The sequence below is a fragment of the Pocillopora damicornis genome, chromosome 9 (assembly GCF_964200805.1).
Source record: "Pocillopora damicornis chromosome 9, jaPocDami1.2, whole genome shotgun sequence".
NCBI lineage: Eukaryota > Metazoa > Cnidaria > Anthozoa > Scleractinia > Pocilloporidae > Pocillopora > Pocillopora damicornis.
In genome coordinates, this window is record NC_142678.1 from 5,240,641 (window position 1) to 5,255,876 (window position 15,236).

General features: G+C 38.6%; 3 protein-coding genes across 3 annotated transcripts; 1 reads left to right on the forward strand and 2 right to left on the reverse strand.

Annotated features, from left to right (window-relative positions):
- The first annotated feature begins 139 nt into the window (after positions 1–139).
- On the forward strand, positions 140–6,351 carry LOC113664743 (checkpoint protein HUS1). The gene is made up of 8 exons (XM_027180368.2): positions 140–297; positions 678–805; positions 1,383–1,556; positions 2,006–2,113; positions 2,957–3,031; positions 3,282–3,381; positions 3,918–4,040; positions 4,818–6,351. Exons 1-8 carry the CDS (start codon positions 246–248, stop codon positions 4,901–4,903), a joined length of 846 nt encoding a protein of 281 aa, XP_027036169.2. The 5' UTR covers positions 140–245; the 3' UTR covers positions 4,904–6,351.
- LOC113664742 (myosin-2 essential light chain) lies at positions 6,168–10,773 on the reverse strand. The gene is made up of 5 exons (XM_027180366.2): positions 10,629–10,773; positions 10,411–10,545; positions 7,656–7,823; positions 6,499–6,576; positions 6,168–6,397 (listed from the first exon to the last, which is right to left on the reverse strand). The coding sequence occupies exons 1-5, from the start codon at positions 10,657–10,659 to the stop codon at positions 6,369–6,371; spliced, it is 441 nt and encodes a 146-aa protein (XP_027036167.1). The 5' UTR covers positions 10,660–10,773; the 3' UTR covers positions 6,168–6,368.
- A 1,123-nt stretch (positions 10,774–11,896) lies between these two features.
- Positions 11,897–15,155, reverse strand: LOC113664741 (myosin-2 essential light chain). The gene is made up of 6 exons (XM_027180365.2): positions 15,045–15,155; positions 14,932–14,959; positions 14,639–14,782; positions 12,948–13,118; positions 12,445–12,522; positions 11,897–12,135 (listed from the first exon to the last, which is right to left on the reverse strand). Exons 1-6 carry the CDS (start codon positions 15,045–15,047, stop codon positions 12,107–12,109), a joined length of 453 nt encoding a protein of 150 aa, XP_027036166.1. The 5' UTR covers positions 15,048–15,155; the 3' UTR covers positions 11,897–12,106.
- Between the last annotated feature and the right edge of the window lie 81 nt (positions 15,156–15,236).

The following is a 15,236-nucleotide window of genomic DNA, read 5'->3' on the forward strand; positions in this document are numbered from 1 at the left end:
AAAGCTTCATTAGTGGGAAAATTCTTGCGGGTGAGGAATTTCTAAAGTTCTAAATATTTTCCTTACAAGCACATGAAGATATAAAGGATTAATAACCCGTAAGAACCTGCTTAACGTTTTTCTCTCCCAGACCCCACGCATCAAACGATTTGATGAGCATTGTGGGTAGTATACAAAATGGCGGTAGTTTTGAGTAGAAATGACTTAAGAGTTTACCTTTGATTCTTGCCAAATTGCCAAGCAATATGCGTTTTCGAGCAAGGATGGTAGACATCACTTCCATACAGCATTTCACACGTAAGTCATAAGATTACATCATAATTCGTTTTCTTCAGCACAGCGAAATAGAAAGCCGCATCGTATGACAGAGATTGCAGAATGGATGCAGTGTAGTGCTTGGTTGAATTGAAGGGTGGTACTATCTTAAATCGGTTTGTTTGCCCATTGTGAGGATGAATCTCGCTAATGTTATAGAGAACAGTCCCTCCATCTCAGAGCCACTCTCAAACGATCAGCTGACTATACGATCACATTTTTTCAGCCTTGTTACACTTAAAGTATTGACACTTTCTCGCACCTTTTGTAAAACTTACGTACTTCTTTCTTTAAAATGTGCTTACAAGTCAAGATAACTTTTCTTAAATGTCTTTCCATATTATTTCATGTTGACAATGTAGGTGTCTTAGGCACGGTATCTCATATGGCCAAGACGTGTGCCTTGCGAATGACCCCGACAAAACTTTATTTTATACTGGCTGACAATGCTGCTCTTGGGGGAGTGTCCATTTGGTGTGAATTGATACAGGTCTGTTAAATCTGATGATAATATTGTGATATAGTAAGGAGAAATGACTGATTAGTCAATTCTGGGTTTGAAAATTCTAATTAGATTCATGGCTTAGAGGCCTTGGCATCACACTCCCACTCAGGTCCCAGTTTTTCGAAGGCTGATTAGTGCTAACCTAGGGTTAAATTTAAATCCAGGCTGCTTTATTTCTTTTTTCCAAAGCCTTTTAGGGAAAATTTTCTCTAGTCTTGTTAGAACATCCAGTGACTAAATTGCAAGCAACAAGATTTGAACTGAATTTATTTTAAAGCTTTCAGACCTGGAATCAAATTTCACTCTAACCCTGGGTTATCTTGACCCAGCTTTGAACAACTTGGGTCACATTTCCCATCAGTACCCCTCCTGGGTAGGATTTCATTGTCCTTGTGCAATGTACCCACCCACTCCACCCAAATAATTTACAAAGTGCCAACCCCAGCATAATGTTCTCTGGTGGTAATTACCTACTTGAAAACAATTTCTGTGAAACTGGATCCTTAAGATATATAGTTGTCTGCTTTAGTCATTACAACATGCATTGATTTCTTTATTTCAGAGCAACTTTTTTGAGGAGTATCGCATTGAAGGAAAGGATGAAAGCAACAATATTTACCTTGAATTGATACCAGAAAACTTGATGCGAGCCATGAAATCAGCCAGCAGTGCACAAGCCGTCAAAATAAAACTTACTAAAAAACACGCACCATGTTTAACTTTTGAGATTACATTGGTAAGTGAAGCTGCTTTGATAGTATTGTATGAAAACTGAAATAGTTTGAACTGTGTTTAATGCAGAAATTTCTTACCATTTCATTTCCAGGAATTGCCAAAAATGAATTTTCCTTCCCTTTTTACAATGTCAATATATTTCAAAAAATGTATTGTACCACAGTCGGTAGTAATGACACAATCTGATTGGCCAGTTGCCACTGTCAATAGGCAACTGTGCAGACAATGCTACTCGTGTCAAGATTTCATGCGATGCCTTTATCAGCTCTCAAACATGGATCACTTGGAAATTTTGACATTGATATGGTGATAAAAAATCATGTGATGATCATTATCGTTGGTTTAGCACCAGACCTCATTTTAAAAAAGAGGCCAAAAGTAATTCAGAAATGGCTTATTGATATTATGGTAGATTGAGTTCTTAACTTGTGCCTGAAATTCTTTGGGCAGCCGTCCCTCACCAGTCACACAAGAAGTGTAGTGCATGATGTACCAGTAGGAGTCATACCTGAGAGAGACTGGGAGGATTATAAGGAACCTGCTATGCCTGAATTTGATGTAAGTGCTGTTTCAATCCTAACTTCCTTGCTCTTTTTAAGACTTTTTGTGGTAGGTTATCTACTGGGGTAGAATTATTGGCTTCATTGTCAGCTGAAAAGGCAAGGTTAAGTCTGTACTTGAGCTTAATGGCCCAATTAGCAGCATCAACAGCTTATCCCAGTTTCCTAGACGTAAAGTGATTAGGAGTATTACTACTTCCCCCTGGATGGGATGCCAGTCCATCACAAGATAACCTCCCAGTATTTTTTCAGGCTTCCCTGACAATTATTTATTCATTGGGACCAATTTAAACTTTTGGATAGAGAGAGGTGCCATGAGAATGAAGTGTTGTACCCAAGAACATAACACATTGACCCAGCCAAGTCTTAAACCCAGACCTCTCGACCTGGGGTCCACTACACTGACCAATGGTCCTTAGCATCTCTCCAGACTCTGAGTCAAAAGGTCCATGTTGACCCCCCACTTGGTCACTGTTTCATGTTCCTGGGCAAAGCGGTTTCCTATCACAATGTCCCGATCCACCCAGGGCAAAATGACAAGCTTTTACAGTATCTCTTTACATGCAAAAAATAATGAAGCCTGCAGAACAGGCCTTATTTTATGAAAGCAAGTGCTTAGTATTTTCTCAGTGAAAACTAAAGCTGCCATCTTTGATTTTTACAGTAGAGGAAGGCTGGGGCAAGAAAGAAATTTGTACCAAGGGGGCTCTGGCAGTTAGCACCACATCCCCCACAAGACTTAAGCAACCTTCAAAGTATGATCATAATAGTTTATATATAGATGTGATAATAAAGAGAATGCATGGTGAATGGCTGATGTATTTTTCTTTGTTTTTCACAGGTGAGCATCTACATGCCATCCCTCACAGTTGTTAAGAACGTAATTGAACGAATGAAGAACCTCAGCAATTTTTTGGTAAATTTGATTTTATACTTTTCAAGTAATAATATTGCACTATTTATGTTTTAAATTCTTGATTTAAAAAACCTTCAGGGTTTTCTTGTCATAGATAAAAGGGACACCTGATTGAGGCCTTGAGTTGCTGTTTTTCTTGTTCTTCCAAACTTTTGCCAATGTATGTCATTGTAAGGGAATTACTTTCGACGCTCACTTAAAAATAGTTCTATTTAATAAGTCCATTAATTTTTGTACTTGTTTTTGTTAGATTCTTGCAGCTAATCAAAATGGTTACATGACTCTCGGAATCGACACGGACTTAGCATCTGTCACAACACATTTCAAGAATTTGGACACACCTACGTGGGGTCAATAATTTTTTTGTTTACCGATTGAGTAGGATATTTTGCTCAGTTATCAAATAAAGAGAGTTGTTGACTCAAAACAGTGGTCAAACGTTTGCCCATGTGCAAACGCGTTAATGGCGAGGGCATGACGAGATAAACCGGTGAGGTGGCGTATTTGCAGGGTTTCAAAACCAAGTTGTCTTGTAAGAGGTATAGACATACACACAAACCAGTGAGTCATGTTGTTTTAAATGGAGGAATTGTGGGTTGTGTGTGTATTTATTCGCTCTGACGAAGGGCTAACGCTCGAAAGGTCAGGTTTGAAAGTCTTTATGGTGGCCAATTTATGATACCAACTCAGATGATAATACTAAATTACCCTGTTATACTCTCCCACCGACCCAACACTATATTTTCTTTAGAAGCTTATCCCCTTTATGCTACTAAGAAACCCTGCTCTACCTCCTCCCTTGGACACTTTCCTGTTATATCTGTTTTACTACCCTTGTGTACCACAAACTGCACCTTGTAAACTTCAGTTTTTCAAACATTTACAGGTGACACATCGTCTCAACAGCGGAACCGGGATCCTGACAAGATGGCAGAGGCAAGGGTTGATGTTAAGAAACTCGCCACCTTTCTACACAGTCAGCAAGTTAGTCCAAACCGCGTCATCTGCAGTAAGTAAAGATCTTTTTAGAGCTCTTTTTGCTTGATCTTGGTAAACCATACCCACAGCATAACCACACATACCCACACATAACCACAGCGGCCAATCAGAAGGAAGGGAAATATCTGGTGTCCATGTGAACTCGAAGTTAAAACATTTAATCTGGGCCTCATTGCCAGAAAATGCGAGTGACCTGGACCTAGTTGTCCAAGTTTAATATGACTGGTTAAGAGGATGGGATGAGATCCTTAAAGTAATCACAGCATTGCTCACTGATACAAGACCAGATTGCTTCTATAGCCAATCAGCCGGCTTGCTAGTAGGCCCCTATAATACAGGACGCGCGTTTTACCACCCGTGGGGAGATTTGAGACGAATTGGGAATTGGTTTTATCAGTCCTAGACCAATTTTTTTTCTGAGTATGTGCCGCTGGCCTCTTAGAACCCCTTCCCATTATACTCTATTCTTTGGTCAATTAAAGACTCCATCCTGGTCACATGTTTTAATATGGTTCAACTTTAACCGCAAATCTTCCCATTTTTTTTTAATCCCTACCTGCTAGAATTTTCTAGCCCACAAAGTGTCGAAATTGTATAACCTTAATGTAGTAACCACATTGAAAATGCAACCCGATTACAGTCGGTCAAGTCGTGAAAATGCCATCCCATTCAGTGGCACATCCCCATCAGCCTATTACAAGGAAATATTCCCCCCTCTCCCGGGGGGGCGCAACTCCTGTCAGTTAGCGGTTATAATATTGCTGTTTTATTTACTTTTCCACATCAGATATTGTGCATGGGAAGGCGGTCCAGTTTCTTCTACTTCATGAGGATCTTTCTCTCCAATACGTTATCCCAGCGGTTTCTCTCTGATACTCGAACGAAATGTCGCGGTTTACACTTCATGGCTTGACATGGCGCTCAGATTTCACAGAGGGATCTGTCACTAGACACGGCCTTTACTCGTTTGAATAGAGTTCATAAAATAGATTTACGATGGGAATCTCAGTGAGGCACTTTATGGTAAACGTACGTTTTTGCTACATTATTGCGTCGATAACTCCTTGAGTAACCCGTCGATAATCTACAGTAACTTTGTACGGCCTGATCTTAAGAACTTGTAGTCCTCAGTAGTACATCTCTGAGTCTTATAAAAACCAGTTTGAATTCTTTAGTTATTACATTTCGCCAGAACACACCACATAAAGCTTTACATTCGTTTTTGGCGTTAAACTTTCGCCTTTTTTACATTCAGCAGTGTTTGCATGTATTTGAAAACTAAAAAGTTTGAGAAAACTGCAAAACTGATGGTGAAAGATTGTCTTGAACCGTAGCCGGGCCGAGAATGACATGAAACAGTTCTGACTTAAGACGAATCCGACGCCATCATGTCTGAGCAATTTTCGACTGAGAGTCGAAACAAATTGAGGATCACTTTGGGTTTCTTCTCCTCGCTCTGTGATTGGTCCCGAAAACTAGTCTCGCGTATCTTCTCAACCAATCAAACGCAGAACTAATGCCACTCGTGACATGCTCACTCGCGTTTTCCCGCGCTCTTGGCAGTTTGCCTGTTTTTAGTATTCATCGGCTAATTCTAACGTCTCTTGTGATCCGTTACTGTACAGACCCAAGACCAAATGAAATATATTTATCTTTCGTGATAAAAAAGCAAAAGATTGGCAATGGTGACGTAATCTATGCGTCTGTGCTACAATAGATCATAGGTAAGAACCCATCAAAAAGCGTGTAGGATTTTTCTTATCATAGAAAATCAAGTAAAGAGCTTCATTGTGTATGTTACTTTCGTGAATTTGACGATTCGACCCTTTTGGCCCTTTATAGTGAGTAGCATCTAATTCCTTTTTTTAATATCACCCCTGAAACAAACATTTAGGTAAAAAGAGTTAAGGAGATGATCACCAGCTAAAGAAGCTCTTGATTGTAAAACAAATTCTCCTTGTCAGCACCTTAGGGTGATGTTAGGATTTAGAGAGTGGACTGGTGAGAGGTGAAACAATTGACGTATTTACAAACAGCAGCTATAGTTCCTGAAGTGTTATTGAGTCTCTCGGTGATTCTGTATGGAAGACGTAGGGAATGGAGAATCTCAGAAAGCGTGAACGAATACTTCAAGTCATTACGAAAAGTAGAAATCTCTTTAATAAGATGTAAAAAGAAATGCTACCATATTTTAAATCAAGTTACGCTTCTCTCATTTGTAAGCCCTAGAAATCAGGAAAAAAATTAAGGCCATATCTATTGTTTATTGTCATTAAATTGTTTCCACGACTCATCGATAATTAAAACTTCATGTTATGGTACATAGCGGTCTTCGTTGCTAATTCGACATGACCATGTTGACGAAATCTGCGGAGTAAGGAGAACCAAACATTTATAAGTAATTTAATATAATTGCTCGATTTTGTTCTCAGAAGTGGATTAAGGATTTGGAATCAAGGTTATCATACCTGCAGTGTTGACATATCCGGCATGCTCCCCAACATCCTCAAATAAAACGTCCACTTCTTTGGCTCTCAGTTTATTGCCTTTGAAACAAAACAATTCGTTACGATTAAAAATAGACACAACCTTGCGAGAACTACCTTGGACTTAAATATGTTAATTAGTCTTGGTTCAATGATTATAGGACTGATTTATAAACGACTAATGAAGTGTCTGACACAAAGCAAAACGCAACAGTCAACAAAACCCTCTCACCGACTAAGGGCTCATAAAGGGAACTCTTCACCAGTAGGCCAGCAACACAGGCAAGCGGTCAAACGTCTGCGCATTTGCAAACGTTATATTGACTAGGTGGCGTGCTTTCAAGCTGTTAGAATCAAGTTGTCTCTCGCGTGTTATAGACAGCCACACAAGCTAGTAAGTCGCGGTATTCTAAAGGCGTATAACTTTTTTGGAAAAGCTCAAAACAGAGTGGTAAATCTACAAGATATCCGAATTGAAATTAGCTTTGTGTTCGAAAAGTCTGAAAGTTTTCCCTTTCCCACGTCATCATTACCCCTCAACTCATTGAACTTCACCAATAAACAATCAAAACGCTTCACTATAAAAACAACCAAACTGCAAATGATTCTGTACAATTTTGGCCAACAAATGACCGTTTTGAGGGTCTTGAATCACTGGGACTCAAGGCCTGACTTGGTTCTAGCTTTTAGTGTCCTAGATGAGACTAGTTTTGCTTTTTTTAGCTCTGTAATTAGTCTAAAAAACTCACACCATCTCCCCGACCAATCAAATGTAAAGCTTAAACTATTCGTGACTTGATCCCACGCGTGACTTTTTTTTTACTCATTGGCTCCCAAGATCTGATTTTTAGTTCTCTCCTCTAGCTGCTACACATTTCCTTGTAAATTGGTTACGAGAATTTGCTGTTCGATCAAGAAAATATTTTGTAACTGATAAGTTTCAGTATTATTACTACCTGTTTGCTGGATAGTGTATGGTATGATAGGGAGAAGTTACATGTTAATCCTTCTGAGAATAAAAGGGTTAAGACCTTTTACCCTGTTCTGATGACACGTTTGGATTATAACGGGCTCGGTTTTACCACACCCAAATGAAAAGAAGCTTTATGGACCAAAAATATTTATGGCTCCCAGCTTACCGAGCGCGGTTAACACGTGACGTAGTTCAGCAGAGGAGACCTTGCCGGCATTGTCCTTGTCAAAAACGCTCAACGTGTCGATAAACTGCTGGGCGGTGACCGGTTTTGCCTTTTGTTTCTCAGCCAAGAAGATAGCGAGGAACTCCTCAAACTTGACACGACGATTGCCTATAACACAAGTGAGTAAAAAAAAAATTAGCTGAGCCCTTCAAGGTTGATAATCATTCAAGAAATTTGCATAAATTGATGTTTTCTATGAAATCGTTGACTTCTTCGTGCTTGATACTTGCTCCAAACCAAAAATTTTCTGACATTGCTAGAACCGCCAAAAGTTGCTCCAAACGGCAGAGGTTGCTCAAGGGTAGTCGATCACAAGCGGGACAAGCCTAAACTGGGGAGGGATCATGGGTAGAATAGTAAGGGGTGAGGGGTGTGGAATGGGCACTAAGGTAGGGGTGAAGGGTAGGGTTATAACTGTGGGACGATATTTTATCCTCATTTAGTGGGATCTAGGGGACCATTCATTATTTAATGAAGGGGGTGGGAGGATTTTGCAGAGGGTCACATGGTTTTCATGAGAGAGGGAGGGGGTCAGTCGTCGTCAACAGAGGATAAAGGGCGAACTATAGAAAACTGACTGCTAATTAACTACCAGTGACGGGGGGGGGGGGGGCATAAGAATGTCACAGAGCCTTATGGGGGAAACAGGCAAATTTTAACATGAAATCACCAAAATCCCCCTCTTAACGGAAGTTGCGTGACATGGCACTTAAGCATTCCCGGTGAGGTTACAATTGAATAGGAGACGTGATGATTAGAGTGATAGGTTTTAGAAGAGAGTGTTCTAAGTTTGTGACGTGGTGAATGTTGACGATAAACAACAAACAACAAGGATTTAACGATTGAGAGTAGAATGTACCCCACGAGTTCAGTACATCCCCCCTCCCCCTCCACCACCACACACCCACGACAAATAATAACTGGGCTCTAACGAGTCGTTCACCCTGAGCGATTTCCGATCTTGCAATTAAAATGTCTCTTATGAAACAGTCACTTTTGAACTGGACAAGAATCACGCAAGAGAAAATCAAAGCAACATTGTGTGAATCAGTGAGAGAGATCGTAAATCTGAGGTCTCTTTTGGACTGGTGTAAAGCGTTTTTGATTCAATCTGTAGTTTGGGCTATTAAAAGACATTTTAATCTTATCTTATCTGGCTTGTATGTCATGGATTATGGCAACAGACTTATGCAACGAATGTCATTGTTTATCACAAATATTGGGCTGAGTTTCTCGCCATCTTAATAATTGATGGTGTGGGTGTTTCAATTAAGTGATAACCTTTGGTACATAATTGCACGAATCACTTTTAAAACTCTCAAGAAGACTGCTCATTAAAAGAAAGAACAAAATAAAATAAAATTTCAACAAATTTGTGCCCTTGAAGGACAGAATCGGGTGAATTTTCCTAAACTGGTGAAAAGATGTCCTGATTGTGTTACTCGTGATAGCGATGTAGGATGATTATGTATCAGCTTTCACATAATATAATCGAAGGGCATGACCTGAGTTAAAAGTTGGTCTTGGGAATGAGGACTTCTGTTCAAAACATTCTCATCTTAAAACCAATTTCAACCAAAAAGTTTGCGTGTACCGAACAAAGGAGAAAAGGTCGAGTTTGTAAACTGCAATAATATTGAAGAAATGCGTTTTTAACGAGTTTTACGGACGAGATTTAGCTCAAATCAACAACAAAAGAGATAAGACATAATAGTTAATTACAGCACCTCTAACAATCCGTCAGGCACTAATGCGAGCAGGTTAATTTGCACAATGCATTTCCCTGCGGCTGTTTATGTAAAAAAGTTGTTTTCACTAAGAATCTCCTGTGCCATTTTGTGAAAGACTGACAAAATGATGGACCTCGAATGAAACATGATACTCCAGATGACATGTCCCTTTCACTAAAACGTTTGATTATTTTCCTTGGTCCTTGGATATTAATTTTGGTGATTTTTTTTTCGTAGACGCACGCCAAATTAATCGAAGCGCTTGTGATCACAACCGTGAAAGGATGCAAAATCAATCAACAAGTGACTTTTTAACAGTGAAATGAATACTTTTCTTCGATTGAATCGCCAAGCTGATTATTACTCTTACAGTGTGTAACAGGAAAGGACCTTACGCATTGTTACTTAGACACGATTTTCTTCTGTGACTGTTTTCAGAGCTCATATTTTTTTCAAATTGTTTCTCGACCCGCTTACTAATCATGCATGTACGAAGTCAAATGGTCTTAGTTATCACACATCAAATAAAAACACTAACTACTCTTCATTTACTCGCGTGACAAAAAAAACGCAACAGAAAGAGATCATCGCTCGACATGGGAAGCCAGCTTGACGAAAGATGAGATAAATCAGCTTTATGAGGCCTAACCTACAATAACTTGTCTATTTTACAGTTGAAGTTGAACCGTAACGCAACATCTGTTTGACTCATTCGCGGCACCTTTCTCAACAATTCTTAAAATTTGTTTGTTATGGGTCGCAAAATCTAGAACATAAACGTTTAAGTTACTAAATGAATAGAATAACTCTTAGGCAAAACGATAGCATTGTTATCATTCTCAGAACAAAAGCCCCCTGACCGGTGTTTAACGTGAACCAAAGAAGATAACTTCTGAATGTCGATCAATTAATAGGAATTCAAAGATCAGGTCGTAATTGCGCGATAAAAATTCTTCATTACTCACCCACTTCTTTTTCGATCTTCACAATGTCTTCGTCATCGGGGTTGAGGTTCAAAGAACGAAGCAGCCTACCGATCTGATCCGACTCGATCTTGCCGTCGCCTTCGTTATCAAATAAAGCGAAAGCGTCTTTGTACTCTGCAAGAAAATATTTGCGAAAGATTTCCAATTGTAAGTGTTGTTGTGAACAACATTATTGATATTCTGAATTGTATACAAACCGTCCATCTCCTCTTGAGTTGGTTGGGACATCTCGGCGGTTAAAGGAAAGTGTTGAAGCGAGGTTGTGGTGCGCCCGAGTGACTTTGAGCGTTTGACCCAAAGCTAAATGAAGTCACCTATTTAGACTAGGAAATCCAGGAATCACAGACAGCGCGTTAACAGGGCGTGGGCGTCGTGGAGCGCGTCAGTGATTATTATCATACCATGGGTCGGGGTGGTAGGAAGTTTTCCAGAGAAAGAAAAATTGTAAACAAAAAGGGCATTTTTAATTCAGAGTAGTTTTTGAGAAATTACTGTGTAAAATTTTTTTTCAACTTCCTCAGGCTAGCAGTAATAGGAATAAGTAAATTGTAACCGTATGAAAAAAAAGCCTCAATTCCTTACCAAACTGTCAACAAATTCGACCAAGATTGTAAAACAGAAGAAATAACGAAGTGCATAGAAACAGGGAAGAGTCAAGAATGGCTTAAATTAATGTGGATTAAATGTGAAAAACTTGAAAAATTGAGAGTATATTCTTTACGAAGCGCAAACCGTAAATCGAAACTTTGCGTCATTCGAGAGCTTTCAAGGTTTGTCGAAAGGCATCTGACCACGAAATGTTACTCTTTCTTTCCTGATATTTGTTTTCACGTCAAGATATGCAGGACATTCAATATTACTCAGTTTATGCAGAAAAATTAGTATACATTCCTTTGTAGATATCAGGTGTCCAATGAACACTGTGAAAGGTAATGTTAATTGAATTGCAAAGTCTTGTAATGGGGCGTCGTTCAATTAACTTGAAAGATAACATCTGTTTGCCAAAACATCAGAGAAACGAAAGCAATAGGATGCAATGAATAATCTATAAAATAAAAAGATGTGTCAGTCGCAAAATAGGAAACGTCTTAAACTTTCAGTGATGAGGTTGTAAGGAAAACATAAACATATCTCAAGTTGGGCCAGAAACATTCCACAGTAAACAAATATTTTTGAACATTTTCATCGATCATTTAAAGGATTCTAAAGGGCGTATTACGGGACGATTCGAACTAAGACGGTGAAGGAGATTATTCTCCGCAATGCGTTATGCGCCTTGCCAAACTGGCTTCTAGCGTAAACGCTCTCGCCGCGTGTTACACATTCTGCGAGTCTCTTCGCAACTGTTTTCTTGAATGTCACGCAACAGGGTTTGCGTGACATTCCAACGCAAACGTTTTCCAAGAAGAACTGGCAGCATTTTGGTTATGTTATTGACGATGAAAAAAAAGGGCACACAATTAACTAGATCCCAGTTCTGCTGTTTGATTTTATTTTCTACAAAACTATCTATAAGAAAATCTTTATATAGATAATACTTTGTGAATCACTGTAGTTGTATATCCCTCATGATATGAAATCATCCTAACAATGATAAATTAATCTTCTGTATTGTTATCTCATTTAATCACAGTAGATAAAGAGCTCTGTATGTAAAAAATGGGGTGGATAGTGATCATCCAGACATGACTGTCTTCACAAATTCTGCCAGAAAATAAAAAAAATTGTTTTAGTACAATGTATCTATACTTCAGTCTTAGGACATTTAGCCTGCACGGCTGGCATTCAAGGAGGGGAGGAGGGGGGGGGGTTGGGAAGGGCAGAATTTGAACTAGCATGGAGCATAACTACTAAGACCTGGATCTCCTAACTGTTACCCTTACAACCCATTTACAACCCATGCATAAACATTACATCAATTATAGTCACAGAAACTTGGATATAAAGCTTCATTAGTAGTGGGCAAGCAATATTCAGTACTCACTAAACTGGAAAAAAAAATTAATTAAACACCTTCATAATTGATTTGGCCTTGATTGTCCTCCAGTCCACTAAGGAGTAAGTCTACCTCCTCTTCAGTCATTTTTTCACCTGCAACAAAAAGAGACATCAGTATGAATATTCTCCACACTGTTCAATACATTTCCTGCAGAACTGACAAGGAGAATTTGTTTTACAGTCAAGAATCTTGAGGTGGTGATCATTTACCTCATTCTCATGACCTTAATGTGTGATTTAAAAGTGATAATGAAAGGAAAAATTGTATGCAAGTCACTCTCTGGGATTAAAGGATTACCAACTAAGAGCTAAATTTCTGATCACCTGCTTTATTCAAGTGTGACCTTAATGTTTGATTCAGGGGTGAAATTGTAGGAAGAAATTAGTTGGTTATCACTCTTAGGAGTTAAGGCATTAATTTGCAAAGAAAGCAGGCTTTTCAATGCTTGTCTCTCCTAATTCACTTTTCCTCTCCATCATTTACTTTCATAGATAAAGGAACCAAAATATACAATTACCTAATCCTGTCAGCACATGACGCAGCTCTGCAGCAGACACCTGGCCATTTCCTTCTCTATCAAAGACTCTCAAGCCATCCACAAAACCTTCATTTGTACTTTTACTGGCCTTCCTTTGACCAAAGGAGTGGAAGATTGGCAAGAATTCCTCGAATGAGATACGTTTAGACCCTAAAAAAGAGTTCACTTTTTGTTCATAAAACTTTGGCATTAGATGGTACAATAAAACTTCATTGAGACAACCTTTACCCTTAATCCTTTACACCCTAACATCAGTATGTATATTCTCCATACTGTTCTCCATACATTTTCTAAGGTGTTGACAAGGAGAATTTATTTAACAATCAAGAGCCTCTTGAGCTGGTGATTGTTTCCTTTATTCTCATGATCTTGAATGAATGATTCAGCAGTATTATTGTAAGGAGAAACTAGATGCTGGTCATTCTGGGAGTTTAAAGGGTTAAAACTCTAACATCAATATACATATTCTCTATACTGTTTTTCTGTACATATCCTAAGGTGCTGAAAAGGAGAATTTGTTTAACAATCAAGAGTCTCTTCCGTTGGTGATCATTTCTTTTATTCTCATTTCCTTAATGTTTGATTCAGGGAAGATATTATAAGGAAAAATTAATTACTAGTCACTCTCAGCAGTAAAAGGTTAGAAGTAGGCATCTAGGGAGGATAAAATTTCATTTTAGGGATCACTTCTATGAACACTGACTACAGTCACTTGTAAATTATCATTTCTTTGTAGTATCCAATCAAATTTCATTCGTCAATGGGGCATACAGAAAATTTAACAATTAAATGAGCAATAAAAACACTATCGCAACTTTGAAGTATAAAAGGCTTTCAGCTTTCATTAAAAAGTCACTTCATTAACACAATCTAAAAGTTTATTTACATGTGTTAATTGCCTCACCCTTCGAACGCCGCTTACTTAAAAAGGCTAATCAAACCAAAATAATGATTCCATTTATTCCAAGGTTCAGTGATTCTTTTGTAAAAATTTCGGTACGAAAAAAGTCCAAGGAGAATAACAAAAGATTCCCCCATTAAAAACACACAACTGAACGAATCGTTAGCACGAAATACAGTTTACCGTTGAAGTGTAGTAGTTATACTGCAGACCACTAGTTGTCTATTTTTAGCTCAAAAAGTTTGCACGCTGCGACAAGCACGTAATACATCTATGCACGATTGTTAAAAGATATAAACTTAAAATTCATTTATCACTATGACGTCCATTTGAATTGTGCAAAAATTCGAAAATCTCTACAATATCGAAAGCCGGATTTTCGTCCGCACGCGAGCTAGTATCAAACAGGGTCAAGTCATTGTGATAAATATCTAGTTAACTGCAAGAACTCTGCAAGGAAAACGAAACATTTCCTCAAAAGTCTAGATCAACTTCGATTTCTTCGATCGGTCGCAAAATTTTGCTAAGGATTTATAACGAAGTGTACGTATAAACAAAAGAAGGCTTAAGAATTAAGTAAGTTTATTATCTAAAAGAAGCTCTTTTAAAACTTATTTCATTCCAAGCCATTTCAAAGTTGCGGCAAATGAAAAGTCAATATGAAACGTATTTCGATCAAATCATGCCAACGAAATAACTGAGTAGTTTTTGGACAGGTACATCACAGCTACAAGATTCTCTAATATTATTAGACAGGCTGATTGCTTACCAGAAGGATCGACCTCGTTTAACGCCTTGTGGACCTCAGCTTGTGTTGGGTTGAGTCCAAGAGAACGGAGAACTTCACCCAATTGTGCCGAATCGATTTTGCCATCTCCTCGGCGATCGAAAAGCATAAACGCCTCCTTATGCTCTACGAAAAACAAAAAAGGTACAGGTTGAAACAACAAGTGAAGAAAAAATTTAAAACTAAAACAGCTGTATCATTTTAACGATGTTTCGAGCATCGTAGAATAAGTTAATATAAGAATCTTGAACCATAATGGGCAATGTGATAGATACCAGAGATTTGATCTTCCGTTAAAGTTGCCTGCGAAAGAAAAATAGGTTTTAAGCATGATTATCCGGGAGCAGAGGGCTAAAATGCAATATTCTATACAATATTTTTCCCTCACCATTTTCAGTTAGCTTAGATCTGAGATTCTGTCACGCCGTTCTGGAAATATTTAACAGAAGTCCCAAGGGACTTGTCCTTATTTGGAGATTTTGGTTTCTAGTAATGTCAAAAACTTCCGGGAGAGTGAGAAACGGAAAGGAGAGGGGACAGGGAGAGGAAATGATGCCGCTAAAGCGTAGGACGCGAAAAA

Coding starts and splice junctions, on each gene's coding strand:
- LOC113664741 (XM_027180365.2), bottom strand. Junction 12,523..12,947: donor TCATGTGCTGACAGGATTAG/GTAATTGTATAT, acceptor TTTTTGTTGCAG/GTGAAAAAATGACTGAAGAG. Junction 12,136..12,444: donor AGGCCAAATCAATTATGAAG/GTGTTTAATTAA, acceptor ATTTTCTGGCAG/AATTTGTGAAGACAGTCATG.
- LOC113664742 (XM_027180366.2), bottom strand. CDS start 10,659: ATGTCCCAACCAACTCAAGAGGAGATGGACG. Junction 10,546..10,628: donor AACTCAAGAGGAGATGGACG/GTTTGTATACAA, acceptor ATTTTCTTGCAG/AGTACAAAGACGCTTTCGCT. Junction 6,577..7,655: donor TCACGTGTTAACCGCGCTCG/GTAAGCTGGGAG, acceptor TTTGTTTCAAAG/GCAATAAACTGAGAGCCAAA.
- LOC113664743 (XM_027180368.2), top strand. CDS start 246: ATGCGTTTTCGAGCAAGGATGGTAGACATCACTTCCATACAGCATTTC. Junction 1,557..2,005: donor TAACTTTTGAGATTACATTG/GTAAGTGAAGCT, acceptor TTCTTTGGGCAG/CCGTCCCTCACCAGTCACAC. Junction 2,114..2,956: donor CTGCTATGCCTGAATTTGAT/GTAAGTGCTGTT, acceptor TGTTTTTCACAG/GTGAGCATCTACATGCCATC.